Source organism: Macaca fascicularis, chromosome 6 (genome assembly GCF_037993035.2).
Source record: "Macaca fascicularis isolate 582-1 chromosome 6, T2T-MFA8v1.1".
NCBI lineage: Eukaryota > Metazoa > Chordata > Mammalia > Primates > Cercopithecidae > Macaca > Macaca fascicularis.
The window spans coordinates 32,124,051-32,152,045 of record NC_088380.1 but is presented as its reverse complement, the minus strand read 5'-3'; the positions used below and the strand labels follow the sequence as shown (position 1 = coordinate 32,152,045).

At 40.6% G+C, this 27,995-nt stretch overlaps 2 protein-coding genes across 48 annotated transcripts in view; one reads left to right on the top strand and one right to left on the bottom strand.

Annotated features, from left to right (window-relative positions):
• Nucleotides 1-1,823: 1,823 nt before the first annotated feature.
• C6H5orf22 (chromosome 6 C5orf22 homolog) lies at nt 1,824-26,806 on the bottom strand. 8 transcript variants are annotated; one of them, XM_065546133.2, is made up of 10 exons: nt 26,620-26,806; nt 24,658-24,803; nt 23,181-23,330; nt 20,420-20,849; nt 18,112-18,174; nt 17,733-17,854; nt 14,610-14,676; nt 11,325-11,522; nt 7,979-8,118; nt 1,824-3,912 (listed from the first exon to the last, which is right to left on the bottom strand). In XM_065546133.2, exons 1-10 carry the CDS (start codon nt 26,698-26,700, stop codon nt 3,783-3,785), a joined length of 1,527 nt encoding a protein of 508 aa, XP_065402205.1. In that variant the 5' UTR covers nt 26,701-26,806; the 3' UTR covers nt 1,824-3,782. The 8 variants fall into 8 exon arrangements, with proteins under 8 accessions (XP_065402205.1, XP_073849345.1, XP_015306638.3 ...); XM_073993244.1 differs by having other exon boundaries at nt 20,420-20,628; XM_015451152.4 differs by lacking the exon at nt 11,325-11,522.
• A 192-nt stretch (nt 26,807-26,998) lies between these two features.
• The window catches only part of DROSHA (drosha ribonuclease III), a 146,070-nt gene continuing 145,073 nt past the window's right edge, over nt 26,999-27,995 (top strand). For all 40 annotated transcript variants that reach the window (XR_012413601.1, XR_012413600.1, XR_012413603.1 and 37 more), the window contains exon 1: nt 26,999-27,102. The gene's annotated coding sequence lies outside the window, so the exon portion shown is untranslated. The remainder of the gene's footprint in view (nt 27,103-27,995) is intronic.

Below are 27,995 nucleotides of genomic sequence, written 5' to 3'. Positions count from 1 at the left end.
ATGGTGATGGTGCTGATGTCTGGAATCCCAGAGTGCAGCTAGAACAGCAAAAGCAAGAGGCAGTCCAAGACCAATTAGTGCAGAAACAAGCACCGCAACTGCAACAAAAGTGCTACCACTGAAGTTGACACAGCAGAGTAGGACAATGAGTATTTATAAAACTGACCCTCACTTTCATGTGAAGCTTAAAAAAGAGAGTCAAACACACAGAGATAGAGAATAAAACAGTGGTTCCAACAGGCAGTGGGGAGGAGGAAATGGGGAATGTAGGTCAAAGGATGCAATGTGGCTGGCACACAGGATGAGTGAGCCTAGAGATCTAATGTGCACACGAGGACTACAGTTAATAATACTGCATTTAATTCAGGATTTTACTAAGAGATTTTAGGTGCTCTTGTCGCATACACACACACACACACACACACACACACACACACAAAGGGCAACTATGTGAGAAGTGGATATGTTGATTTACTTGACTATAGTAACCATTTTACTATGTATATACTGTATACATAGTATACATATGTATATATTGATATATGTATATCAAAACATCATGTTGTACACCTTAAATGTTTACAACAGGCCGGGCGCGGTGGCTCGTGCCTGTAATCCCAGCACTTTGGGAGGCTGAGGCAGGTGGATCACGAAGTCAAGAGATCGAGACCATCCTGGCCAACACGGTGAAACCCCGTCTCTACTAAAAATACAAAAATTAGTTGGGCGTGGTGGTGGGTGCCTATAGTCCTAGCTACTAGGGGGGCTGAGGCAGGAGAATTGCATGAACCCGGGGGGCGGGGCTTGCAGTGAGCCAAGATGGTACCACTTCACTCCAGCCTGGTGACAGAGCAAGACTCTGCCTCAAAAAACAAAAAAAAATTACAATAAAAAATGCTGATCCTCATCAAAGTATCAGTATGCTTTGAGAAGGCAAGACTGTATGTCAAGCATTTCTGAAAGATATCAAACAAAACTCCTGAAGTTTCACTAAAGTGCTCTCTCTTGAGATGTGTGGTGAATGAGAGAATCTTGTACTGAGAAACACACCACTGACTATAAACTACTGGTAGTATGATGAATTTACTGCCAGCAATCCAGGGCCGCTGCTGCAAAAACAAAGTCAAGACTAGGAGAGATTATCATAAAAAGAGTGAAGAAGGCTGGGCATGGTGGCTCACACCTGTTATCCCAGCACCTTGGGAGGCTGAGGCAAGAGGATCGCTTGAGCCCAGGAGTTTGAGACCAGCCTGGGCAACATAATGAGACTTCATGTCTACAAAATAGTAATTAAAAAAAGCCTAGCATGGTGGCACACACCTGAAGTCCCAGCTACTCAGGAGGCTGAGGTGGGAGGATTGCTTGAACCCAGGAGGTTGAGGCTGCATTGAGCCAAGATCATACTACTGCATTCCAGCTTGGGCAACAGAGCGAGACTCTACCTCAAAAAAAAAAAAAAAAATTGTGAAGGACATTGACTAAGAGCTCCTTGAGAAGCTAGAACACACAGAGACCCATGCCTATAGGAAATATTTCTAAAGAGATCTAAAATTGACAGTCAAAAGGTTATTGTGAAAGGCTGGACTTAAATCTTTTCCCCCTAGATACTAGAAAATACACAACTTATTAAGTTGAAGTATTTGCTTACACTTAAGTCACATATTTTAAAAAGCCACTAAAATCCCATGCTTTAATGATATTAGTACACAATTCAAAACACTGTACCATGGTATCCCCTCATTGGTACTTAGAACACAAATGAAACACATCTTGATAAAGTATCTTCCTATTTGGAATGTGCAAGACATAATTTACTAAGTTGATTCAACTATTAGGGACTGAATTTTATTCTCAAAGAGATGATCACAGAACATGAGAATTAAACATTCCTATAAAAGAAACGGATGCTTTTATTCAACTTGAGTTAAAACCACAATGAATCATATCAGAGTTCATGGGAAGCATAATAAATGAATAGTTAACCACTCACAAAATCAAAGCCATCGACATACTGAGATAACACGCATTAATTAGTGCTATAGTTCAAAACATACCCTTTAACTTATTTAGCACACTAAGTAACCATAAAAGTAATGTCTATACGCTCTAACCAAAATTTTAAAAAATTAAAAATAGCACAATTCTACGATTCTGATTTTACCAAGAAAATAAACCTTTTTTTTGGCACATGTTGTTCTATCAAAATGGAAAGCTAAGTCAGGCTGCTCTGCTTTTCACAACATAAATAAGCATTCATGCTATCACACTTGGGAAATTAACTCGGTGACAAAAAATTCACTGGAAAATAGAATCCTTGGAAAAATGGGGTCAGGTGCCATCCACTGAGAGGCAATGATAATGTGTGTCCTTGGTTATTAGCACAAAGTCAGGCAGCACACTATAATTTTAGCTACATGCAACTCTATAGGAACACATGTGGCCTGAAAGTTACATGCAAGGGTGAAAAGAACTGCTGTGTTGGGACTGAGGAATGATGGGTGTTTGTTTTTCTTTAAATGTCATTTCACCTTTTAAAGGAAAATAAATCAAGTAGGTAGGTAAAAATCACTGAACTAAAGAGATACTAAAGATCAGAAGACTGGCAAATTGAGAAAATCCAGTTTCATGACAAGAGTGACTCAGGAAGGATGTCTCAGTCATGAAGAGGGTGGTGGAAGACAGTTTATATCTTTGGGTATTTATGGCAGGTCAGAATTAAAGATTTAACTTTTTCCCTTACTATTTACATAAAAAGCTGGTTTATCTGAAAAAAGTATCAATCCAGACTTGCCAATAAAGTGGCACTCAGGGACTGTATTATTGATCTACAACGACCGCCTGGAGGCACAAAAGACCCTGAAGGACTTTTTTGATTAGCAAAACAAAAACAAAAACAAAAACAAAATCAGAAAAGCAAAAAACAGTTAATTTTTGTTTGGTCAAGTTTACTCAACCAGACCACCTTGATACCAACAATGCTGGAGAGCATTTGGCAAGAGCAGGACCACAATGCCAAATTCCTTGGAAAGGTAGACTTCCTGTGATAATTTCACGGATTGGCAAATTTGTGGGTTTTTCCCCATAGCAGCTTTTGAGAATGTTAGTTTCTGGCTGGGGCAGTGGCTCACACCTGTAATCCCAGCACTTTGGGAGGCAAAGGCAGGTGGATTGCTTGCGCCCAGGAGTTCGAGAGCAGCCTGGGTAACATGGTGAGACCCCATCTCTAATTTTATAAAATTAAAAAAAAAAAAGAGAATGTTACTTTCCTATAAGGCCAGGGTGTCTTAAGTACTAAGACATGCCTGTTGTTGTCCATTCCTTCATAACATTTCTCATAACCCATAATTTATTTCTCATCTGTCTTCTCTGAAAGGGCAGGGGCCTTGTCTATTCTGTTCATTACCATATACCCCAGCACTTAATAATGTCTGGTACATGTAAGTGCTCAATAAATATTAGTTCAATGAATAAATGAAGTATGAATGAATCTCATACAGTCCAACAGACCTGGGGGGAAAGTGGAAAAAACAAAAACCCCAAAAAAAATACTTAAGGAAGACAGATAAGCAACAGTTCTATCAGTTGGGGTTATTAGATTTGATGCCAAAAAATTTACCATCATTCCACAACTGAAAATAGTTGTTTAGAGATTCAAAATATCTGAAAGATTTCAATTGAAAGTTAATATAAAAAGTGTTCTCTGGAAGACTCATTTACAAATAAATTAATTAAAGGCCTGTTACTAAACCAAGATAAAACAGGAGCCCAATGTTTTGTTTGTTTCAAGAGGGAGAAGACTCTGCTGCATACACTTGGAGGTCTAGATTTCCATAGAGGGCACGTAGCATATTGAGGACCTTTTCTTGAATGCTGTCAACTTGGTCAGAAGGACAGTAATCATCCAGGCTTGACCTAGAACCAAGAAGAGAAAGAGAAAGAAGAAAAATACACATAGGATAAAATCACACTGTGAGGAAAAGCTGCATGTGTTGATTTCAATGTAAAACAGAAAGTAAGGTGTGCTGAATTTTGGATCAATATCAGTTGAAAGCTAGTAAAAGTTTACCTTATGTTAGGCACCTCACATAAATTATGTTCTTTAATTTTCACAGCAACTCTATGAAAGAGGCACAATCAGTATCCCTTTAAAGATATCTGAAACAAAGAGATTAACCTGTGCAAGGTGAAGTGTGGCGTGAGCCTTAGTGCTTGATTGCTAGACCACTGTTTGCCTGAAAGTGAGATGTTGCTTGGGAATACAGGGGCTTAGTATCTTAGTGATGAGACATCTTTTATTATGTGTGCGCTAGGGCTAGAAATGATGAGAGTCGAGGTTTTCCAACTGATAAAAGGATTCTATTTCTAAAAATGATTTGTTAACCACAAAATTATAAAGGATCCACGGCTTGGTCCAAAATGAAATGTGGCGATGTGCTGGTGTTGGATTTACTTTCCTTGGCAGTAGGAAGCAGAAAAGAGCAAAGTAGGTTGGGGCAGATATCTGTATTTTGGGAGTCTTTCCAGAACTTACCAACTACAACCTGAGTTGCACTGGGCAGTTACAATGCTGCTGCCAATTACAACTGGATTAACCAGTGTCTCCTAGTTCTGGATAAGGGTGAATAAAGCCTTCTAGAGGATAGAGTGAGAAGAGCAGCACAGAAATCTTTATAGAAGGAACTGGAATTAGTTATCTGGCCTACTCCTTAGTACAAGTATTTCAAACCTAAAGAGATAATCTGTAAGACCACTGATAAACTCCATACTCTGGTAACCAGGCTATTTTTGTGGCTTGATGTGAAAATTTAAGACACAATAAATAATATAGAGAAACTTTATTTTTATTTTTTATTTTTCTTGAGATAGTCTTGCTCTGTTGCCCAGGCTGGAGTGCAGTGGCACAATCTTGGCTCACTGCAATCTCCTCCTTCTGGGTCCAAGCGATTCTTCTGCCTCAGCCTCCTGAGTAGCTGGGATTACAGGTGCCTGCCACCATGCCTGGCTAATTTATATATTTTTAGTAGAGACAGGGTTTCACCATGTTGGCTAGGCTGGTCTTGAACTCCTGAACTCAGGTGATCTGCCCACCTTGGCCTCCCAAAGTGCTGCGATTATAGGGGTGAGCCACCAGGTCTGGCTTGAGAAACTTTATTAAATACTAACATATACATATGGACAAAGGCCTACTTTATTTTTTGAGACAAGAGCTTTCTTTGTTGTTTAGTGGCATGATCATGGCTGATTGCAGCCTCAACCTCCAGGGCTCAAGCAATCCACCCACCTTGGCCTCCCAAAGTGCTGGCGTTACAGGTGTAAGACACTATGCTCAGCAAGACCTACTTTAAAGTGTCATATGTAAAAACTCAATTTATAAGTCTTAACAAATAAAGCGTACTGCAATACTTTTGGAAAGATTTTTGACTTTTTTTTTTGAGACAGGGTCTCATTTTGTCACTCAGGCTGGAGTGCAGTGGTGTGATCTTGGCTCACTGCAGCCTCAGCTCCACAAGTAGCTGGGCCTACAGGCACATGCCATCACGCCCAGCTAATTTTGTGTGTGTGTGTGTGTTTTTTTTTTTTTTTGTAGAGTCAGGGTTTTGCCATGTTGCCCAGGCTGGTCTCAAACTCCTGAGCTCCAGCGATCCACCCACCTCCAACTCCCAAAATGCCAGGATTACAGGTGTGAGGCCACTGCACCTGGCCAATTTTTGACTTCTTTAAACACTATTAGAATGGTTCTTGATGGGAGCTACTCCCATGAAGGTGTTTTGAAAATCTCTTAGTACATTTTTGATTGACACAATGAATAGGGGACGCTACTGACATTTAGGGGACTGGGACAACAGGGCTGGGCTGCTAGAGGGCTTGCAACAGGCAGGATCATCCTGCAATATGAATAGCTGTCCCGTGTCTTGAATGTTTTCAAAGTCTACTGAGTACTCATGTAAGTGAAAAAGTGATTTTTAATTTTTTGAGCCTATGACATAGTTTGGCTGTGTCCCCATGCAAATCTCATCTTGAATTGTATCTTCCGTAATTCCCATTGCAGTGGGACGGACCTGGTGGGAGATAATTGACTCATGGCAGTGGTTTCACCCATACTGTTCTTGTGGTAGTGAATAAATATCATGACATCTGAGGGTTTTATAAGGAGAAACCTCTTTTGCTTGGTTCTCATTCTCTCTTTGCCTGCTGCCATCCATGTAAGACATGACTTGCTCCTCCTTGCTTTCTGCCGCGATTGTGAGGCTTCCCCAGCCACGTGGAACTATAAGTTAAATTAAACCTCTTGCTTTTGTATATTGCCCAGTCTCAGGTATGTCTCTATCAGCAGCATGAAAACAGACTAATACAGCCTAGAACTGAACACTTTATTATATAGAAAAGTATTTTTAAAAAATGCATTAAATATGAACTAAATTTTCCAGGAATGCAACTACTCTGTAAATTGGGGAAAGACTGGACTTTAACTGCAGATCCTTATGAAGAGACTGTTCAATGACTGAAAAATGTCATTATGGCAGTGCTGTTCATGGCATCTGGTCAACACATGGTATCTGCATTTGTAACTGCTACATTTACATCATGTAGTGTAACTGCTATAGTACATTTTTAACTGCATGTCTTAAATATGTGAGTCTAGTTTGGCATTTTAATATATTTTATTATCAATTACTTTAATTCCTCCTATGTGTATAGGTATTATGTGTATAGTAGGTTATATTACATATATAATGTATATTATCTATGTATATTATGAATATTATCTATATATATTTAAATTACATATAGGTAGGTTACATTATATGAGGTTTCAGAATGATAAAAGGATGTTACAAAATGTTTGTCATGAATTACATATTATTAGCCTGAGTACTTAAAGTACTTATTTCAGAACTTCATACTTCCATACAAAACCAGCCCAAAAATTAACATAGGAAAGCATTATTAAATTGTTATAACTATTCAGCAATTATATTCAAATTTAAAACATGGCAGCAGCTAAATATTAATTGGTAGGACACAGAAATGAGAATTCTTGTGTTCATCTGAATCTTACCAACTGCAAAGACAAGGTAACAATAACTACATTGTTTGCATATCATCACTAATAGGGAAGAGAAAAAGGCCAGGTGCGGTTGCTCATGCCTGTAATCTCAGCATTTTGGGAGGCTGAGTTGAGTGGATCACCTGAGGTCGGGAGTTTGAGACCAGCCTGACCAACATGGAGAAACCCCGTCTCTATGAAAAATACAAAATTAGCCAGGCGTGGTGGTGCATGCCTGTAATCTCAGCTACTTGGGAGGCTGAGGCAGGAGAACTGCTTGAATCCGGGGGGCAGAGGTTGCGGTGAGCCAAGATTGTGCCATTGCACTCCAGCCTGGGCAACAAGAGCGAAATTCCTCTCAAACAAACAAACAAAAAAAACCAGGGAAGAGAAAATACAACATCTAAATTTTGAGCTGAGTAGGTAAAAAAAATTGTATTATTTTATTAGTAATCATTACATTTACCTACAGAAATTTTATTAGCTTCCTACTGCCGCTATAAAAAATTGCCACAAACTTAGTAGCTTAAAGCAACACTAAATTATTATCATATACTTTTGGAGGTCAGAAGTCCTAAAATAAAGGTGCCAACAGGGCTGCATTCTTTTTGTAAGATCCCAGGCATAATCTGTCCCCTGGCCTTTTCTAGCTTCTAAAGGCTGCCTGTGTTCGTGGCCTCCATCTTCAAAGCCGGCAGGGCAGAATTTTCGAATCACTCTCTCTGATTCTGACCCTCCTGCCTTTCTCTTCTAAGGACCCTTGTGATTACACTGGGCCCACTTGGTGAATCCAGGAGAATCTCATCTCAAAATCCTTGAGTTAATCACACTGATAATTCCCTTTTGCCATATAATGCAACACATTCACAGGTTCCAGAGATTAGGATGTGCACATCTCTGGTTTGCCATTATTCTACCGAACACACTTACCTTGCAATTGTCACAAGAGTAGGATTTGGTAAATTTTTCAGTAAATAATGCACAGATTGAATAAGATACTCTATTTCTTGTTCTGTGCTGATGTGGTGAGGAAGTTCTGAATAATCGCAGGTTAAACCAGCCTGGTGAACCTGAAAATAAGACAAAAATTACACTGTATGACAATTGTTTTTATAAGCTTCTTTAATCATTAATGGCCTTATTGACAAATCTTTACTTTTATTGATACATAAAAGATGTGCATATTTTCAGGGTATATGTGATAATTTAATACATTCATACTAGCATATAAAGATCAAATCAGGGTAACTGGACTATCCAACACCTTAAATATGACAAACTTTTAATTTTTAATCTTTATGCTTTGGGATTATTTTTTCTCTAACAGTTTCTATGTCATAAAAGTTATCTGCTCTCTGAAGTGTTGGTAGAACTCACCTATATACTGTCTGGGCCAGATGCCTCTTCTTAGAATAATTCTTTACTTCTTTATTGTATGATTATTGGTCTTTACTTAATTTTGGTAATTCGCATTTTCTATCAAATTATCCATTTCATCTAGATTCTAAAAAGTTGAGGCCAGGCATGGTGGCTCATGCCTGTAATCCCAGCACTTTGGGAGGCTGAGGCGGGTGGATCACCTGAGGTCTCAGGAGTTTGAGACCAGCCTGACCAACATGGAGAAACCCCGTCTCTACTAAAAATACAAAATTAGCTGGGTTTGGTGGCACATGGCTATAATCCCAGCTTCTAATCACTTGAACCCGGGAGGCAGAGGTTACGGTAAGCTGAGATCGTGCCATTGCACTCTAGCCTGGATAACAAGAGTGAAACTCCGTATCAAAAAAAAAAATAAAAATAAAAAGTTGATACAAAACTGTACATAATATTCTCATCTCATTTTTAACACATTATTTTACTTACTTTTAAAATATTAATACATGCAACTAATACTATATTCCAAGCTTTGAGAGGATACAAGATAAAATATATTTGTCCTACCTTATTTAACCAACTGTTTTCTTGTGTATCCTTTATGTGTAACCATAGACTACTGCCATCTACATATGTGTTTTAAATTTAAATGAATGATGTCCAGTCTTAGCACTAAACTAAACTTGCCTGAAAGTTAGAAGTGGCTCACATGCTACCATTCTGCAACCTTAACTTTAATGTTTTGAAAAATGGAACTTAACTATGTCATAGTTTTGCCTAGAGTATACAAGTGCAAAGCATGAAAAAACACACTAATCAACTATTTTACTAGAGGCTCTGGATACACATCAACAATTTAACTGGCAATAATCAGTCAGTGTGATAAAAGGATGAATTCTGAATGTTCATTTTGCCAAAATGGTAAAACTATTTAGCGTTCTATCTCTGCAGCTGTAGGCACATCATAATTGATTATATAATATGTGACTGAACCCCAGCCATTCCCTGTCCCCCAAAAAACATCAAACCCACCCAGCGAAAAAAATCCAGATGCAATGTAATGATTAAAGCAGACCTGCCTGCAGACATATTTGATAATATTGTATGAGCTCAAAGCATTTTCTCTTTTTAAATATGACACAAAGTCTCACTCTGTTGCCCAAGCTGGAGTGCAATGGCACGATCTCAGCTCACCGTAACCACCCAGGTTCAAGCAATCCTCCTGCCTCAGCATCTCAAGTAGCTGGGACTACAGGCGTGTGCCACCACATCTGGCTAATTTTTGTATTTTTTGTAGAGACAGGGTTTTGCCATGTTGCCCAGGCTGGTCTCAAACTCCTGGGCTCAAGTGATCTACCTGCCCTGACCTCCCAAAGTGCTGGGATACAAGTGTGAGCCACTGTTCCTGGCCTCAAAATATTTTCAAACCTTAAGTATCTTGTAATAATCTTAAATACCATTTTTTAAAAAATGTAAGTCTTGGCTGAGCATGGTGGCTCACGCCTGTAATCCCAGCACTTTGGGAGGCCGAGGCAGGTGGATCACGAGGTCAGGAGATCGAGACCACGGTGAAACCCCGTCTCTACTAAAAATACAAAAAATTAGCTGGGTGTGGTGGCAGGCACCTGTAGTCCCAGCTACTCAGGAGGCTGAGGCAGGAGAATGGCGTGAACCCAGGAGGCGGAGCTTGCAGTGAGCCAAGATCACACCACTGCACTCCAGCCTGGGCGACAGAGACTCCGTCTCCAAAAAAAAAAGTAGGTCTTGGAAGCATTTACTCAGGGTAACTTGAATGTATGCTCCTGGAAAAAAAAAAAAAAGTTAAACAAAACAGTGTAAGTCTTGGATTTGCTCAGGTTTCACCAAAATATTCTTTTGCTCATTATATGGTTTTGCTGTATCTCCACTCAAATCTCATCTTGAATTGTAACTCCCACAATTCCCGTGTGTCATGGGAGAAACCCAGGGGGAAGTGATTATGGCGGCAGATCTTTCCGGCACTGTTCTCATGACAGTGAATGAGTATCAGGAGAACTGATGGGGTTTTTTTTTTGTTTGTTTTCTTTTCTTTGAGACGGAGTCTCACTATGTCGCCCAGGCTGGAGTGCAGTGGCACTATCTCGGCTCACTGCAAGCTCCGCCTCCCGGGTTCATGCCACTCTCCTGCCTCAGCCTCCAGAGTAGCTGGGACTACAGGTGCCTGCCACCACGCCTGGCTAATTTTTTAGTAGAGACGGGGTTTCGCCATGTTAGCCAGGATGGTCTCCATCTCCTGACCTCATGATCCGCCCGCCTCAGCCTCCCAAAGTGCTGGGATTACAGGCGTGAGCCACTGCGCCCAGCCAAGATCTGACGGTTTCATTTTTTTTGAGACAGAGTTTCATTCTTGTTGCCCAGGCTGGAGTGCAATGGCACAATCTTGGCTGACCACAACCTCCACCTCCTGGGTTCAAGCGATTATCTTGCCTCAGCCTCCCAAGTAGCTGGGATTATAGGGATGCGCCACCACGCCTGGCTAATTCTGTATTTTTCATAGAGATGGGGTTTCTCCATGTTGGTCAGGCTAGTCTCGAACTCCTGACCTCAGGTGATCTACTCGCCTCGGCCTCCCAAAGTGCTGGGATCACAGGTGTGAGCCACCGTGCCCGGTCAGAGATCTGATGGTTTTAAACCAGACGTCTCCCTGCAGAGAAGCTGTCTCTTCTTGTCTGCTGCCACGTGAGACGCGTCTTTCACCTTCTGCCATGATTGTGAGGCTGCACCAGCCATGCGGAACACTAAGTCCATTAAATCTCTTTCTTTTGTAAATTGCCCAGTCTTGGGTATGTCTTTATCAGCAGTGTGAAAATAGACTAATACAGTAAATTGGTACCAGTAGAGTGGGGCACTGTTGAAAAGGTACCTGAAAATGTGGAAGCAACTTTGGAACTGGCAGAGGTTGGAACAGTTTGGAGGGTTCAGAAGAAGGCAGGGAAATGTGGAACGGTTTGGAACTTCCTAGAGACTTGTTGAATGGCTTGGACCAAAATGCTGATAATGACACGGACAATGAAATCCAGACTGAGGTGGTCTCAGATGGAGATGAAGAACTTGCTAGGAACTGGAACAAAGGTGACTCTTGTTATATTTTAGCAGAGACTGGTGGCATTTTGCCCTCGCCCTAGAGATGTGTGGAACTTTGAACTTGAGAGATGATTTAGCATATCTGGTGGAAGAAATTTCTAAGCAGCAAAACATTCAAGAGGTGACTTGGGTGCTGTTAAAGGCATCCAGTTTTTTTATTTTTATTTTTTATTTTTGAAATGGAGTCTTGCTCTGTCACCCAAGCTGGAATGCAGTGGTACCATCTCGGCTCACTGCAGCCTTTGCCTCTCAGGTTCAAGCGATTCTTTGCCTTAGCCTCCTGAGTAGCTAGGATTACAGGTGTGTCCTGCCACACCCAGGTAAGTTTTGTATTTTCAGTAGAGAAGGGGTTTCGACACGTTGGTCAGGTTGGTCTTGAACTCCTGGCCTCAAATGATCCACCCGCCTTGGCCTCTCAAAATGCTGGGATTACAGGCGTGAACCACTGCACCTGGCCAAGGCATTCAGTTTTAAGAGGGAAACAGAGCATAAAAGTTTGGAAAATTTGCAGCCTGACAATGTGAAAGAAAAGAAAATTCCATTTTTTGAGAAGAAATTCAAGCTGGCTGCAGAAATTTGCATAAGTAACGAGAAGCCAAATGTGAATCCCCAAGACAATAAAGAAAATGTATCCAGGGCATGTCAGAGACCTTTGCGGTAGCCCCTCCTGTCACAGGCCTGAAGGTTTAGGAGGAAAAAATTGTTTCATGTGCAGGGCTCAGTGTCCCAGTGATGTGTATAGCCTAGGGACTTGGTGTCCTGTGTCTCAGCTGCTCCAGCCATGGCTAAAATGGACCAATATAGAGCTTGGGCTATGGCTTCAGATGGCCTTGGCAGCTTCCAGTTAGTGTTGAGCCTGCGAGTGCACAGAAGTCAAGAATTGAAGTTTGGGAACTTCTGCCCAGATTTCAGAAGATGTATGGAAATACCTGGATGCTTAGGCAGAAGTTTGCTGCAGGGGCTGGGCCCTCATGGAGAACCTCTGCTAGGGGCAGTGTGGAAGGGAAATGTGGGGTTGGATCCCCACCCAGAGTCCCTAGGGGCACCACCTAGTAGAGCTGTGAGAAGAGGGCCACTGTCTGTCCTCCAGACCCCAGAATGGTAGATCCACTGACAGTTTGTACCGTGTGCCTGGAAAAGCTGCAGACACTCAACACCAGCCCATGAAAGCTGCCAGGAGGGAGGCTGTACCCCGCAAAGCCATAGGGGCAGAGTTGCCCAAGACAATGCGAACCCACCTCTTGCATCAGAGTGACCTAGCTGTGAGACATGGAGTCAAATATGATCTTTTTGGAGCTTTAAGATTTGACTGAAGATGGACTTCAGACTTGCATTGCCCCTTTGTTTGGGCCACTTCCTCCCATTTGGAACGGCTGTATTTACCCAATGCTTGTACATCCATTGTATCTCGGAAGTAACTAACTTGCTTTTGATTTTACAGGCTCATAGGTGGAAGGGACTTGGCTTGTCTCAGATGAGATGTTGGACTGTGGACTTCTGAGTTAATGCTGAAATGAGTTGAGACTTTGAGGGACTGTTGGGAAGGTATGACTGGTTTTGAAATGTGAGGACATGAGATTTGCGAGGGGCCAAGGGTAGAATGACATGGTTTGGCTGTATCCCCACCCAAATCTCATCTTGAATTGTAACGCCCACAATTCCCACATGTCGTGGGAGGAACCCGATGGGAGGTGATTGAATTGTGGGGGTGGGTCTTTCTTGTGCTGTTCTCATGATAGTCAATGAGTCTCATGAGATCTCATGGTTTTAAAAACCGGAGTCTCCCTGTACAATCTCTCTTTTCTTGTCTGTCACCATGTGAGACATGCCTTTCACCTTCCGCCATGACTGTGAGGCCTCCCCAGTCATATGGAACTGTAAGTCCATTAAATCTCTTTTGTAAATTGCCTAGTCTTGGGTATGTCTTTATCAGCAGTGTGAAAACAGACATCTCTTATTTTAAAGAATACCAGCAAATTCTTATACATGCAATCAATACTTAAATCAATACTTCAGTTTTAGTCAAAGTGGTCTGACTGTATTCCATAAGTAAATAAAATATGCAAACCCAGCTTACTGAAGTAAGAGAAAGACCACACTAAGAGGCAGGAGACTTGGAAGTCTTAGCCCTGGCATCAAATCTGAGAAAAGTCACTTGAACATTTTTTTTTTTTTTTTTTGAGACGGGGTCTCACTCTGTCACTCAGGCTGGAGTGCAGTGGCACGATCTGGGCTCACTGCAAGCTCCGCCTCCCGGGTTCACACCATTCTCCTGCCTCAGCTTCCCGAGTAGCTTGGACTACAGGCGCCTGCCACCATGCCTGGCTAATTTTTTGTTATTTTTAGTAGAGACAGGGTTTCACCATGTTAGCCAGGATGGTCTCGATCTCCTGACCTCGTAATCTGCTGGCCTCGGCCTCCCAAAGTGCTGGGATTACAGGCGTGAGCCACTGCGCCTGGACACTTGAATATTTTAAGCTGTAGCTTTCTCATCTCAAGTACCAGGTCAAATGGGAAAATATATGCTTCAAAGACTGCAAAATGATATACAAATAAATTATGACTAAAAGTATCTTTGGCTATAGCATTCAGATCCCTGTTGACAAATAGCTAACACATTTAAAACGTGCTAGTCACAGCTCTCTCTTTTTTCTTTTCTTATGGTTTTTACAAACAGAAAAGTTTTTAAATAGGGAGGAAAAGAAGGAAGGAGGAAGGGAGTATAAATAGTCATCAATAAAAAATGGACCATTTTAGAAATTGTGTACTTTTCTTTTGTCTGGTAAAGAGAGATCTGACCCCAGACAAAACTAAAAAAATACACAGGACTTTTGCTTCATAAGTAAAATTGAGGAAAAAATGTTTTTCCTGGAAAACTTTTCCAGGAAAACAGTATTCTGTTTCAATGTATGTATTTTTTTCACTCATTTCTTTTCTTAATAATTATTTCACACTTCACAGGAACACAAACAAAAATGAACCACTTTAACAAAAAGCAAATTCTTCTACCCAGAAAATTGTCTTTACAAAGGGTCAATTTTACACGTTAATATAAAATATTTACCATTTCATAGTCTGGTACTTCCATCCGTTTTTTCAAACTCTGTACAAGGGGAACTAGTGATTCCATTCTGGAAAAAAGCCATCCCACTCAATTAAACATCACAACCACCGCAACTAAAATGACAATAGTAAATGATACATTATACTAACATTTACCATAATAACATGCTTCATATGGTACTTGGGAAATAAAAGATGCTGTCCAAATATCTTAAAATATTAAGAAATAAATGTTTCCTGTTTTCTTACCCAAAACATTGATATAACCATTGAGGCTTTTAAGGTATTAAGTTTAGGTGGACCTTTTGGAAGCTCTGATTGGCTAATGCTTCTAGTGTTTTAATTCCTCCTCCACAAATATTCACTAATTTGCTGGGAGTAAAAAAAGAAAGAAAAAAGGAGGCATGGAGGCCTGCCTGCTTGCCCACTTGTCCTGTTACTTTTTCCTTTTTATTAATGACATTTTCTAGGCTTCTGGACCCTAACCAACCACCTCACTTCCCTAGACATAGTGAAGCCTCTATGCCGAGGGTCTGGCTCTTTAGGGTCATGGTTAGTTTGGGGAGACTTTTCTTTCAGTGTCATCTACTTTTCCTTTATGCTATTTTTTCTCCCTTCAATACCAAGCACAGTCTAAACTCACTACTGTTGCAGTCTCATCATATCTTCAAGTCTGTATTAGAACTCCCTGCTGGTGACGAGAAGCTAACTGGGCATGCTCAGTAGGCAGAGTGGGTTTCAGTGGAAGTCTGTGGGCTGGACTTAGGATTCCAAGGTTTCCAGGCCTATTTTGTTGTTGTTGTTAAAGTTTTAAACTTAGCTTGAGACTTCATGAAATAACAAAATAATAGGATTTTTCAGTATTTCTAGGAAGACTCCTGTCCTGTGACTTACTTCTCTATCTCCCTCTTCTATCATTTCAAAAAAGAAGGAATCATTTTAGAACCCTATACTGAAGAGGAAAAAGCATTAACTGATTTTTTTTTTCTTTTTTTGAGATAGGGCCTTCCTCTGTCACCCAGGCTGGAGTGCAGTGGTGCGATCTCAGCTCACTGCAGCCTTGACCTCAAGTGATCCTCCCACCTCAGCCTCCCAAGTAGTTGGGGCCACAGGTGCATGACACCATGCCTGGCTAATTTTTTGTATTTTTTTGTAAAGACAGGATTTCACCATGTCACCCAGGCTGGTCTCGAACTCCTGAGCTCAGGAGATCTGCTCACCTTGGCCTCCCAAAGTGCTCAGATTATAGGCGTGAGCCACCATGCCTGGCCATTAACTGATGTTAAAGTGCCTAATCAATACTTACTGATGTGATTAATATTACTGTGAATTATTCCTCCACATCACTGCTTTGTTAGTGTCAATAATTAAAGCTTTATGATGTTTACATTTTAGGGATGCTTCTGAATATTTTAAGTAAAAATTACAATGAGTATTTTGAATAGATAATACATGCACATAGCAAAAGAAATAATTTCTCACTCGTATACTTCGTCATTTAGCCATAGAATTCCTTTCCCCAGAGGCAACCACTGTTCCAGGTTCTTCCATATTCTTCTAGAGATCTGCTGAATTATTTTTAATAACCATAACATGACAAATCTTAGTGGTTGTTCATGTTCTGGCCTAAAGTATTATTGATTCTAATTTCCCATTTTATCTTGCTACCTTACAACTGATTTTCTTTTGTTTACACTAGAGAGAATAATATGACAGTTTGTGGGAGATTAGTTTTAAAATAAGCTAGTTCTGGTTTTCCTATGCTCATGGAGACCAAAAAGTTTGTCTGATGGTTTTATTTTAGTTTTCTGGCCATTTGAGATTACATGATTTAAGACTTATTTTAGAGAAAAATCACTGTAATATTTATGCCAATATTCTTTCACGCCAGCTTCAATACCAAAGGCTTTCACTCAAAAAGAACTCTCTTCACACTTTCAAGGTAATATGAACAGTCAGTCAAATAAATGACCTGATGGAGAATCTAGCCTTCAAATACTGTTCCTTCATGTCAGTTTTTGCACTGGGGTTTTTTTTTGTGTGTGTGTGTTGTTTGTTTGTTTTTTTGAGATGGAGTCTCACTCTGTTGCCCAGGCTGAGTGCAGTGGCGTGATCCCTGCTTACTGCAAGCTCCGCCTCCCAGGTTCACTCCATTCTCCTGCCTCCTGTAGTCTCCTGTAGCTGGGACTGCAGGCGCCTAACACACGCCCGATTAATTTTTTCTTTTTTTTGTATTTTTAGTAGAGACTGGGTTTCACCGAGTTGGCCAGGATGGTCTCGATCTCCTGACCTCGTGATCTGCCCGCCTCAGCCTCCCAAAGTGCTGGGATTGCAGGTGTGAGCCACTGAGCCCAGCCAAGTTTTCGCATTGTAATTTACTTGTCAAGTAATTTACTTTTCTGTTGTTAGGTTAGTATTTTTTTCTTATTCTACTTAGGACAGGGAATGCCTAGGTACTACTCATCTTTACTTCTCTTTAAGACCTCGTACAGTATCTCATATTTAGGGGCAGCTACCGCACAAAGACTAAAAACATGCCTACTTACTATGTGACTTTGGCCAATTTCCTTAACCTTGGTTTTTTTCATCTATAAAACTGACATAATAAGAATAAAACCATAAGGCTGTTGTAAGGAGTACATGAGATAAGGCAAGGAAAAATATTAAAGGGTACACAGAATATACTCAATAATGTCTACTGTTGTTAGTAAATGTGTTGAAATTTAATACTAATTCTTTTTTCTCTCTCTTTCTTTTTTCAGACAAGTCTCTGTCACCCAGGATACAGTGCAGTGACATGATCACAGCTCACTGCAGACTCAAACTCCTAGGCTCAAGCAATCCTCACACTTCAGCCTTCCAAGTAGCTGGGAGCAGCGGCTGTAGTGGCTACAGGTAGGTGCCACCATATCTGGCTAATTAAAAAACTTTTTTTTAGAGACAGGGTCTTATTACATTACCCAGACTGGTCTGGAACTCCGGGCCTCAAGTGATCCTCTCCTACCTCAGCATCCCAAGTAGCTGAATACTAAGTTTTTAAAAGCAATGTATCTTGCAAATTTAGGAACATATCTAGGACCGAAAGTTAGTAGAGTTGGGGGAAAAAAATGTTTGAGAGTCTTACCCAGGGTTTGAAGCCCATCTCTGTACAGTTTCTTCATCATCACCATCACACAAATCGGCAAAAGTGGCTTCTAAATCCTCTAACTGATGAATTCGAGTATCAACAATATCTACCAAATCTTCCTTAAAATACATTGAAAAGCTGAGATTACATAGTTATTCTTTCAAAAAACGAGCAACATTCCATTACAAAAAAAACTTGGCTCTATTAGTTAAAACATAATTTTCAAGGACTAACCATGGGCTTTGCCAATACACACACACACACACACATACACACACTCACTTTGAGCAGTCTTTGAGATCACTGTAGTAATTTGCAAGATACTACTAGTTATATGATAAATGAATAAAACCCCAAAGAAACAAATGGAGGATACCTCTGTTAGGTTGGTGCCAGGTTTCTTAAATTTGTACAGCTCTTGTAAGATTTTGTACTCTTCCTGGAAAACAAAACAAAAAATCCACATACCAGAAAAAAAAAGTTAAAAATTTTTAGTGATATGCTTTAAGGAAGAGACAGCCTTGCTTGTGATACAAGAACATCTTAGATAATTATTTAAAAGTTTGTATGGGAGAATGAGGCAAAATGTATACTTTAGATTTTTATCGTAATAATTTTATTGTAAATATTGTAAAATTTATTTTATTGTAAATATCACTTCTTCAAGGCAACTCTATCCAGCTGGGCATGACAATACTATGTAAAAATTACCTAAGGAAGCATACTTGGTGGCTAATGGGTCATGACATGAAAATATTTTAAATAATATTCCACTATATAAATGGCATGTCCTAGGATATAAACAGACTTTAGCTATTTACAGGAAATACACGTATCTTTAATAACAACAACAAAGAACTCCCCATGTCCACTTTGCAGCCATTTCTCTAACAACAGAAGAGAACTCTGAAGTACAAAGGCAATACTGGAGGCAGAATGTCAAAGACATAGAACCTCGGTCAGGAGGCTCCACTAAGGGGAGAAAGAGGTTTGCCATACAAACTTTGTAGGATAATGTTTCCCCTTGTTTAGCACAGCTACATGGATCCATTATATAGGTGGGTACACCTGGCCCCAGTAATCCTATTTAGGAGTATTCTCGGAAAGAGGTTATACCCAAGAGCTAAAATTCATTAAGCACAATGTTGTGGCATATCTTCAGCGCTTTATTCATTCATTATAACAATCCTGAGTTGGGTATGACTATTATTCTGATTTGGTACTTGAAGAAACTATGGGTCAGAAAGATTAAGTAATTTTCCTAAGATCATATAGCTAATAAACAGTAGAGGTAACAGTAGAATTTAACTCCCTTAACTTTTGAACATGCTTCTTTTTTTTCTTCTTTTTCGAGATGGAGTCTTGCTCTGTCACCCAGGCTGGATGGAGTGCAGGGGTGTGATCACGACTCACTGCAGCCTTGACCTCCCAGGCTTAAGTGATCCTCCCATCTTGGCCTCCCGAGTAGTGGGACCACAGGCACGTGCCACTATGCCTGGCTAGATTAAAAATTTTTTTTTTTTCCATAGAGATGGGATCTTGCTACATTGCCTACACTGTTCTCAAACTCCTTGGCTCAAGTGGTCCTCCTGCTTTGGCCTCCCAAAGTACTGGGATTATACGCATGAGCCACTGTACCCAGCCTGAACATGCTCTTAAAAAAAAAAAAAAGATGAACACCTGTCTTTCCTAATGATGTTTTAAAAATTGCCACTAAATAATAGAGTGTAATACATGTTTTAAAAAAAGTCTATTGTACCAAAGGGTCTAAAAGTGTTCCCAGGTTTCCTGATAGCACTCTAAAAGGAATAACTGCCACTGAATTTCTTATGTAACCTTCTAGAAACTTTCATTACAAATATTTACTACAAACATTTAGGTGAGTAATCAGGCACGTCACTGTTTAAGGAATAATCTGTTACACAGGATTTATATATAGAATATCTCTGGAAAGATACACAAGAAACTGACCACAGTGTTCGTTTCTGAAACAAAGAACTGAGGGAATAGGGATAAGAGAGTGCTGTTTTTCAATGTACACTTGTCCCTTGGTATCCGTGGGGGATTGGTTCGGGGACCTCCTGTGGATACCAAAATCTGTGGTTGCTCAAGTCCCTGATATAAAATAGTGTAGTATTTGCATATAACCTATGCATACCCTCTCATATGCTTTAAGTCATCTCTAAATTACTTATGGTATCTAATACAGTGTAAATTCTATGTAAACAGTTGTTATATTGTATTGTTTTTTATTTGTATTATTTTTTACTCTTGTATTGTTATTTCTAGTTGTTTTTTATTTTTTCTGAATATTTCCTATCTGTGGCTGATTAAATCCATGGATACAGAGGGCTGACTGTATATATCTGTACTGTATGATTTAATTTTTATCCATCACCCATGTGTACATTACCCCAATTAATAAATGCAAAATAATGAATACTATCTACAGCAGGAGTTGGCAATCCACAGCCTATAGCCTGTTTTTGTATGGCCCTCAAGTTAAGAATGGTATATACAACTTTAACAGGTTTAGAAAACAACAGAAAAGGGTATTAGTAGAGAATGTGAACCCCAAAGCCTAAAATAATTGCTAGCTGTCTGTTTAAAGAGTTTGCTGACTCCTCATCTAGAGAAAAGCCACACAATTCTCAAGATCTATGTGTTAAAAATAAAATATTTACCTGAGTGAACATTTCTTTGAAGGGATTCTTCACTGAAAAAAAATCCAAATCAATATCTAAAACAAATGCCTTCCCTTTCTTCAGAATTTCCAGAATCTCCCCAATGCTGGCGGCAGTCTGGCATTCCTGATTTTCAGAAGAACATGAACGTGATGGTTCTAGGCAAGTCTGGTCACTTCTCTGTGTCGCTGTCTCCTTTTCCAGTCCTTCTGAAGAAGAGTCACAGTTAGTAGAGGCAGTGTTTTCCGAATCTTCCAGGTCTAGCTTTGGTTTCTTAGCAGAAGACACTGCATCGTTTTCTTCTTGATTGTTACACAGTTTATAAGGTTTTACCATAATTACATCCAATTGTAACGGTTTTTGGTTCTCTAGCTGGTCTTCAGGTACATACAGACCATCACTTAGGAAGTAATGATCTGTACTTGTAACCCTGAATCAGAGGAAAAAACGATTTTTAAGAAGAATGGGAAAATTAGTTGACATTTCACTATGGCATGGCAGAAATATAAGAATGGACCTATTTGACAAAAACTGAGAGCAGTCTCTAGTATTTGTACTTCCTGTTCTTCTGTAGAAATAGCATTCCTCAAATTCTTAGCTGGACACACAGCTGCCCCACATAAAGACTACATTTCAGTCTGCCTTGCCTGGTGTGGCCATGTGATTAAATTCAGGCCAGTGGTTGTGAATGGAAGAAAAGCATACAGAGCTCTGCTCTCCTGTTTCCTGCTGACTGGCATATGAACACAGAGGTGGCAAGCCACCTTGGACTATAAAGACAAGGGCAGTATTCTAGAGACGGTGGTGCAAAAAGATAGAAGGAACTAGGGTTCCCCAAACTCTAGAGCTGCCACATAGGCCTGGACTGTGTACACTGAATTCTAATATAAGAATAAACTCTTGTTTAAGCCAGTGTTCTTTTGTTCTCTCTCATACCAGCTGAATCTTTATCCAAAAAATCATTGAAGAGAAAAATTTCATCTGGAAATAATTTCTCTTCATAGAAACTCCCCGACATATTTTACAGCTTTGTTAATTTCTATATAACTGTAATATTTTCAATATGAAAGGTGACTAGGTAAATAAACAGTGAAGCCAAATACTTCTTCTAGAGGCATGCCTTACCCACCTAAAATAATGGTTAATATTTATTTCCCACTTGCCTTCTCCCAGCATACACAGCTGTAAACTGTAAAAGCTATTTTCCAAAAATAGATTAATGACATAGTAAAACTAATGTCCAAGCTTATTAAAACTGTACAACCCTAAGATGAGGCTGTATCCCCCAACCTAAATTAATATTCTTTTTAATAACAGCAATTTTCCCGTGTTCCTATCATACAAACATACAAATATTTGTCAAACTAAACACCTACATGTATATGTGTCTATTCCATAAAGTTTTACTTGCAGGATTAACCAAAATCATGAATCAAAATCTTCCAAAATTGTTACTCAGACACAGAGTTTCAAATGTCTGTGTCAGATTGCTGAAAATTATTTGATTTTGTAGGTTAAATCAGGCCTACCCACGGAAGTACTCAATAAAAACCCTACTACTATTTCACACATACCAGTAGTATGTACAATATTTATATGCTGAGTCTTAATTATTTCTTTTGAATTATATCTGAAATAAATACAATTTTCATATATCACAACAAAGCCATTTGTGTGAATGATAAGAATATATACTACAAAAGTTAATTGTGTCATTAAGAATAAATTAGAAATAAAGTATCATTTTCAGTGAGGAAGACCATCTGATTTTCAACGTATTACCATTTCATTCCACTATCCCTAAGGTTCTAGAATGTTATGGCTATACTGCTTAAAATATTTATCCCATTATAAGAGAATTTTAAAGTCAAGAACATATTGACATTTCTAAAAGTATTATAGTATCACAAGATACACAAAACATTGGTTAAATAGCTTACACAATAAAAACAGTTGCACATGTATCTCAAGTCAGAGGATACTGTAACTTACTTTAGATTAAGTACTTATCTGAAACTACTTATATTATAATCAAGAAAATTAAAGCCCAAATCTACTTATTCAGCAGTTGGATTTATAAAAAAATCAAAGTGAGATAATTTTGCCCTTTCACTACTAATTATTGTTTTTTTTTTGAGATGGAGTCTCATTCTGTTGCCCAGGCTGGAGTGCAGTGGCACGATCTTGGCTCACTGCAAGCTCCGCCACCCAGGTTCACGTCATTCTGCCTCCTCAGCCTCCCGAGTAGCTGGGACTACAGGTGCCCGCCACCATGCCTGGCTACTTTTGTTTCTGTATTTTTAGTAGAGATGGAGTTTCACCATTTTAGCCAGGATAGTCTCGATCTCCTGACCTCGTGATCCGCCCACCTCGGCCTCCCAAAGTGCTGGGATTACAGGTGTGAGCCACTGCAGCAAATTCAGCAGACAACAGTTACATTGAAAGGAAATAGTAAAATGTACTACTGAATATACAAATCTATAAAATACTTCAATGGCTTAAGGAGTTAGTCACCAATGAAGCCCAAATTCCAAAGGATAAAGATCACATTCAAAATCTAATTTGACCAGCAACTAAATATAAATGGTACATGAAGAACATCAAGAGACTTAAAAGTTTGTTCTTCATGTTTTGAGAACTCTTTGGAGAAGTTGAGGCTTAATCTGATCCTATTTGTGTGCAGAGACTTATGAAGTTATTATAGGAATCCGAAATAAGAAACATTCAATCACGTCCATATTCACAAATATGAGGAAATTACCTGATTGTTGTGGTAGAAGTGTCTTTACCTACTAAAAAGTGGTGTTTTCCCTCTCTGATTTGCTGAGCCCATGTGGGATGAAACCATACTACATGTGAAAAATGGCCAGCATAAACCGCAGGCATAATCCAATTTTCAATACTTAATTCTCTGGAAAAGAAATAGACAACATTAGAACTTTAAAGGTGTTTTTTTTTTTTTCCCCAAGTGTAATTTCATCCACAACATTTTAAGACCACAGGTCTCAAAGTATGGTCCCTTGAGTGGTTCCTAAGACTTTTTCAGGGACATCACTATTACAAAACTATTTTCATGAAAATACTAAGGTATTATTTCCTGTTTTCATTTATTGACATTTGCAAAGATGGTACAAAGGCACTGGTGGGTTAATGTTCCAACATTAATTAAGGCAGCAGCACCAAACTCTTAGTAGTTACTATATTCCTCATTACCAAGCACTGCCAAAATAAATAAATAAATAAATATAAAAGTTTCATTTGAGAACATCTTGATTTTATTAAATTTCCATCTTGAGTATACATTTTAAAATATTCTGTGTGACAAAATGAGAGATGCACAGAAAGCTCTCCTGCTATGTAGTTTGAAGCACAACAGTTGTCTCAACAAAAAGCACTTGTGACTGAAATTTGAGGTGAACACCATTTATCTTGAAAGGAGTGATCAATAAACTATGGTTATTCACACTTGATACTGAATTGCTGAATTCCACATTTCAAATAAGCTTTAATAAACTACTACTTTTCAAGTTTTGGTGCACTATCAAAGAATATTCACCATTATCTGAAGAGGCTATGAAAATACGCTTTCCTTTTCCAATTACATGTCTGTGAAAGCCTGAATTTTCATCATATTTTTCAACCAAAACAACATACGGCAATGGACTAAATGCAGAAATAGACATGAGAATCCAATGGTCTCTATAAAGGCAAATATTAAAAGGATTAAACATTGGCCAGGCTGTTCTGTAAACAAAGTTTTTTTGGTTTGTTTCTTTTAAGAGATGGGGTCTGGTTATGTTGCCCAGTCTGGAGTGCAGAGGCTATCCACAGGCTTGACCACAGCCTGGAACTGCTGGCCTCATGTGATCTTCCCATCTCAGCCTCCTGAGTAGCTGGGACTACAGGCTCATCCACCATGCCTAGTTTGTAAATAAAGTTTTATTGGAACACAGCTACTGTCATTTGTTTACACAGTGCCTGTGATTGTTTTCACACTACAAAGGCAAAGATAAATAGGTGCAACAAAGACCATATGGCCAGCAAACCTAAAATATTTACTAACCTGGCTCTTTAAGAAAGTTGTCAACACTTGTTGTAAATAAAATGAAAAAGGCAAAAAGACAAACAAAAAACCCCCAAACCCATGACTTTAGCAAAGTCTATTTCCTATAATTACTTATTATCTACCGCAAATTGTACTTCAAACACAAAAGACCATGAATAAAATCACATATTACCCGAAGAGTGTTTCCTTATCAAACACAGTGTCTGCTGGCATATTCACAGGAATAAGGAGGTCTGGATGTGAGTCGAAATGTAAAAAACTTATATTACTGGCAGGAAGATGCTTTGAGCCTATGGCCCGGTATATAAAGGGTAGAACCTGTAAAAGACAAAGGCACACAATCAGAATTAACACTGAAACCATGAGCACACACTCAACTGCAGACTGAAAAATGCTAAGTAATGCACATAATTGAAAGCATACTATGTTGCTGAAAAGTGGAAAAAGATAAAATTTATTGTAGATGGTGCAGATTATAATAATCTCCAGCATTACTTTGTCCTCAGAACTTCCAACCTGCACCTCTAGCTGCCTTCCTGCTGCCACCTCCAACTCAACAGGTCATGTGGGGAAACAGACCAGGACTGGGGCTTAGGAACAAACTACCGCTTAATGCCTGTTCTAACATTAACTAGGTGTTCAAGGTATCCTAGGTCTCAAAGTATTTTTTTTTTTTCCTTTAAAAAGGGATAGGGTCTTGCTCAGTCACCCAGCCTGGAGAGTAGTGGTGTGATCATGGCTCACTGCAGCCTTGGGCTCCTGGGCTCAGGCGATCGTCCCACCTCCGTCTCCTGAGTAGCTGGGATTACAGGCATGCACCACTACGCCCAGCTAATTTTTTCACTTCTATTTTTGTAGTGATGGGATTTCGCTCTGCTGTCCAGACTGGTTAGGGTCTTTTTGGTACCCTTAGAATGGTGGAGTTGGGCTAGGTGGTCCGTAAAGGCCATTTCTCCTCTTACATCTTCTCTAATTCTAGGTTTAATACCTAATTTGAAAGCACCGTCTAACCTAGGCTTTCTCATTCTCTCAAGGTCATAGACACTATATCCAGGTCCTGAGAAACCTATCTTCCTCTCCTATTAACTGTCACTATCAGTAAATCCCTCTTATGTTTTAACATCCATATAACCGCCTCCCATCCCAAGCCTACTGATGCTACTTTAAAACAAATTTATTAGATCCATGGGCCTCCTTTGTTGATTTGGAAAAGTCTAGATTAAGACACCAATTTAGCTACTGTAAATCAGCACGGCCATAAACATGGTAACCCCTTTTAGTGTTTATCTATGCAGGGCACTGTCTTAAAATATCTATTTTTTTACACAATATGGGCCGTGTGCAGTAGCTCACGCCTGTAATCCCAGCACTTTGGGAGGCCGACGGGGGCCGATCATGTGAGGTCAGACGTTCAGACCATCCTGGCTAACATGGCGAAGCCCCTTCTCTACTAAAAATACAAAAATTAGCTGGGCACGGTGATGTGTGCCTGTGATCCCAGCTACTCAGGAGGCTGAGGCAGGAGAATCGCTCGACCCCAGGAGGCGGAGGTTGCAGTGAGCCGAGATCGCGCCACTCACCCCAGTGTGGGCAACAGAGAGAGACTCCGTCTCAAAAAAGAAAGAAAGAAAGAAAGAAAAAAGAGTTTTAAACACAATATGCACACAATAATACTCCTAACAGCCCTGTGAGTCCTACGATTACTGTCCCCATTTCAGATCAGAGCCCACGTTTCAAGCATAAGGCCTCCCCCATCTAAACAGCAGGGCTGTGGTGGCGATTCCAGGAGACACTTGGAAGCCACAGTTAATTGCAGGTCACGGTCACAGGGCTCTGCAGCCAGCCTGTCCGGGTTTGAATCCCGACGCCACCAGTTGTTTGGTCCTGGGATTTGGGGGCAAACCGAGGTAAATAAGTTGCCCCGACACGTAGGAAGCGCCCATAAATGTCAGTTCTCATTCTTCCTAGTTAGTTGTTTTGGGGTCCTCCCCACAGCAACGGAATCGGGCAGTTTAACTGAATCGGGAGGCCAGACTCTCTGGCCTCCGATGCTAAGGTTGCGCCGTCTGCTTGGCCCTCTGAGCGTCACGGTTTCCGCTGATTCTGCCCCAGAGCCCGGCCGCCGTCCACTCACCTCTTGATGATCCTCCACCACCCACACTGGGAGCTTGGGGTAACGCCGAAGACCAGCGCGCCCTCCCGCGGAGTCACTCATGTTTTTGCGACCGTCAGCTTTGCAGCAAAGCGGTGGCAGCTGGAGAAGACCCGGGAAAGCCGGCGCCTCAACCCGGCCTTCCCTCTCCGGGCGGACGCGCTCCCTCACCCGGTTGTGTTTTTGGATTGGAGGACGTAGAAGGAGGGGGGCGGGCTCCAAAGGGTCCTTTGCTGACGATTGGTCTAGACGTCCATCGCTTTCATTGACGCTCCAATCACCGCGTACAAGGCCCTGTGGTGGGCTGAAGCGTTTTCCCTCCCTTGGCCCAGCTGTCTCAGGTTTGCTTTTTAATTCCCTCGGTTTCCTGTTCCGGAGGCGCGGGCGGCGCCACTGTCTTGGTGCCTGGAGTAGTAGTCTGGCTTTTCTCTGACGGCGACCTCGTGGCCCGAGAGCCTTTTATAGGTAAAAAGGGGACCTTGCAAGTGTTCGAAGAGAGTTTCCGAGTGTCAGGATTTAAACGGGGCTGGAGTCTCCGGGGCTGGGGTGAAAGGCGTCCGGGAATTGGGGTCGGGAAGCCCTACTTCAGATCTGCAGCTAAGGGCAAAACAGCGACCCTAGGCCTGGATCCCGCAAGTAGGTGGAAGTGAAAAAGGAGACCTTTCCTTCATTTGTGGAGCACACACTATGGTCCACGCCTGGGGCCGTCCGGCTCTCGGAGGGGAGCGAGATCCTGAGCTCAGCGCCTGCCTCGTGGGGCGCAGCGTCTGGCGGGAGATGCAAACAGTAAATATGCAGTTACGGATCAGGATGAAGGTGACTGCCCTGCAGATCCACCTGGGGAAAGAGGGAGTTCTCAGTAAAAATGTAGTCACACTTTACAATTCTTTTTACATGCACTGACGTTCCTGGCTGTGTTAACTATTCAAGACAGCTCCCTCAGTGTCTGCTTCCAAACCGCAACCGAGAAGAGACAGACGGAGAAAAGAGTTACTTTTCCAGTTGCAGTGAATTCCTTGACTTTTGAATTCAAGTCTGCATCCACAACATAGCCGGACTATGCCTTCAATAGGTCAATTTCATGATTAGTATTTTTAGATTTTCTAACTACAGAAACATCCATGAGGATCTGGCAGTTTCACACTGTGCAAGAGTGTTCATGACAATGACTTTTCCCACCCCTAGGTGCAGCACACACCTTTGTGTTCCCTTAAGCCCTGAACATACCTCTTTTTTGTGTGTTTATTGCATTATTTTGCAAGTATTTTTAAAATACTTACTTGTATGTGGGTTCTGAGTTCCTTGAATCCTACAGGCTGTGTGTCTTACTTATCTCTGAGTCTACAAGGCCAGGGATA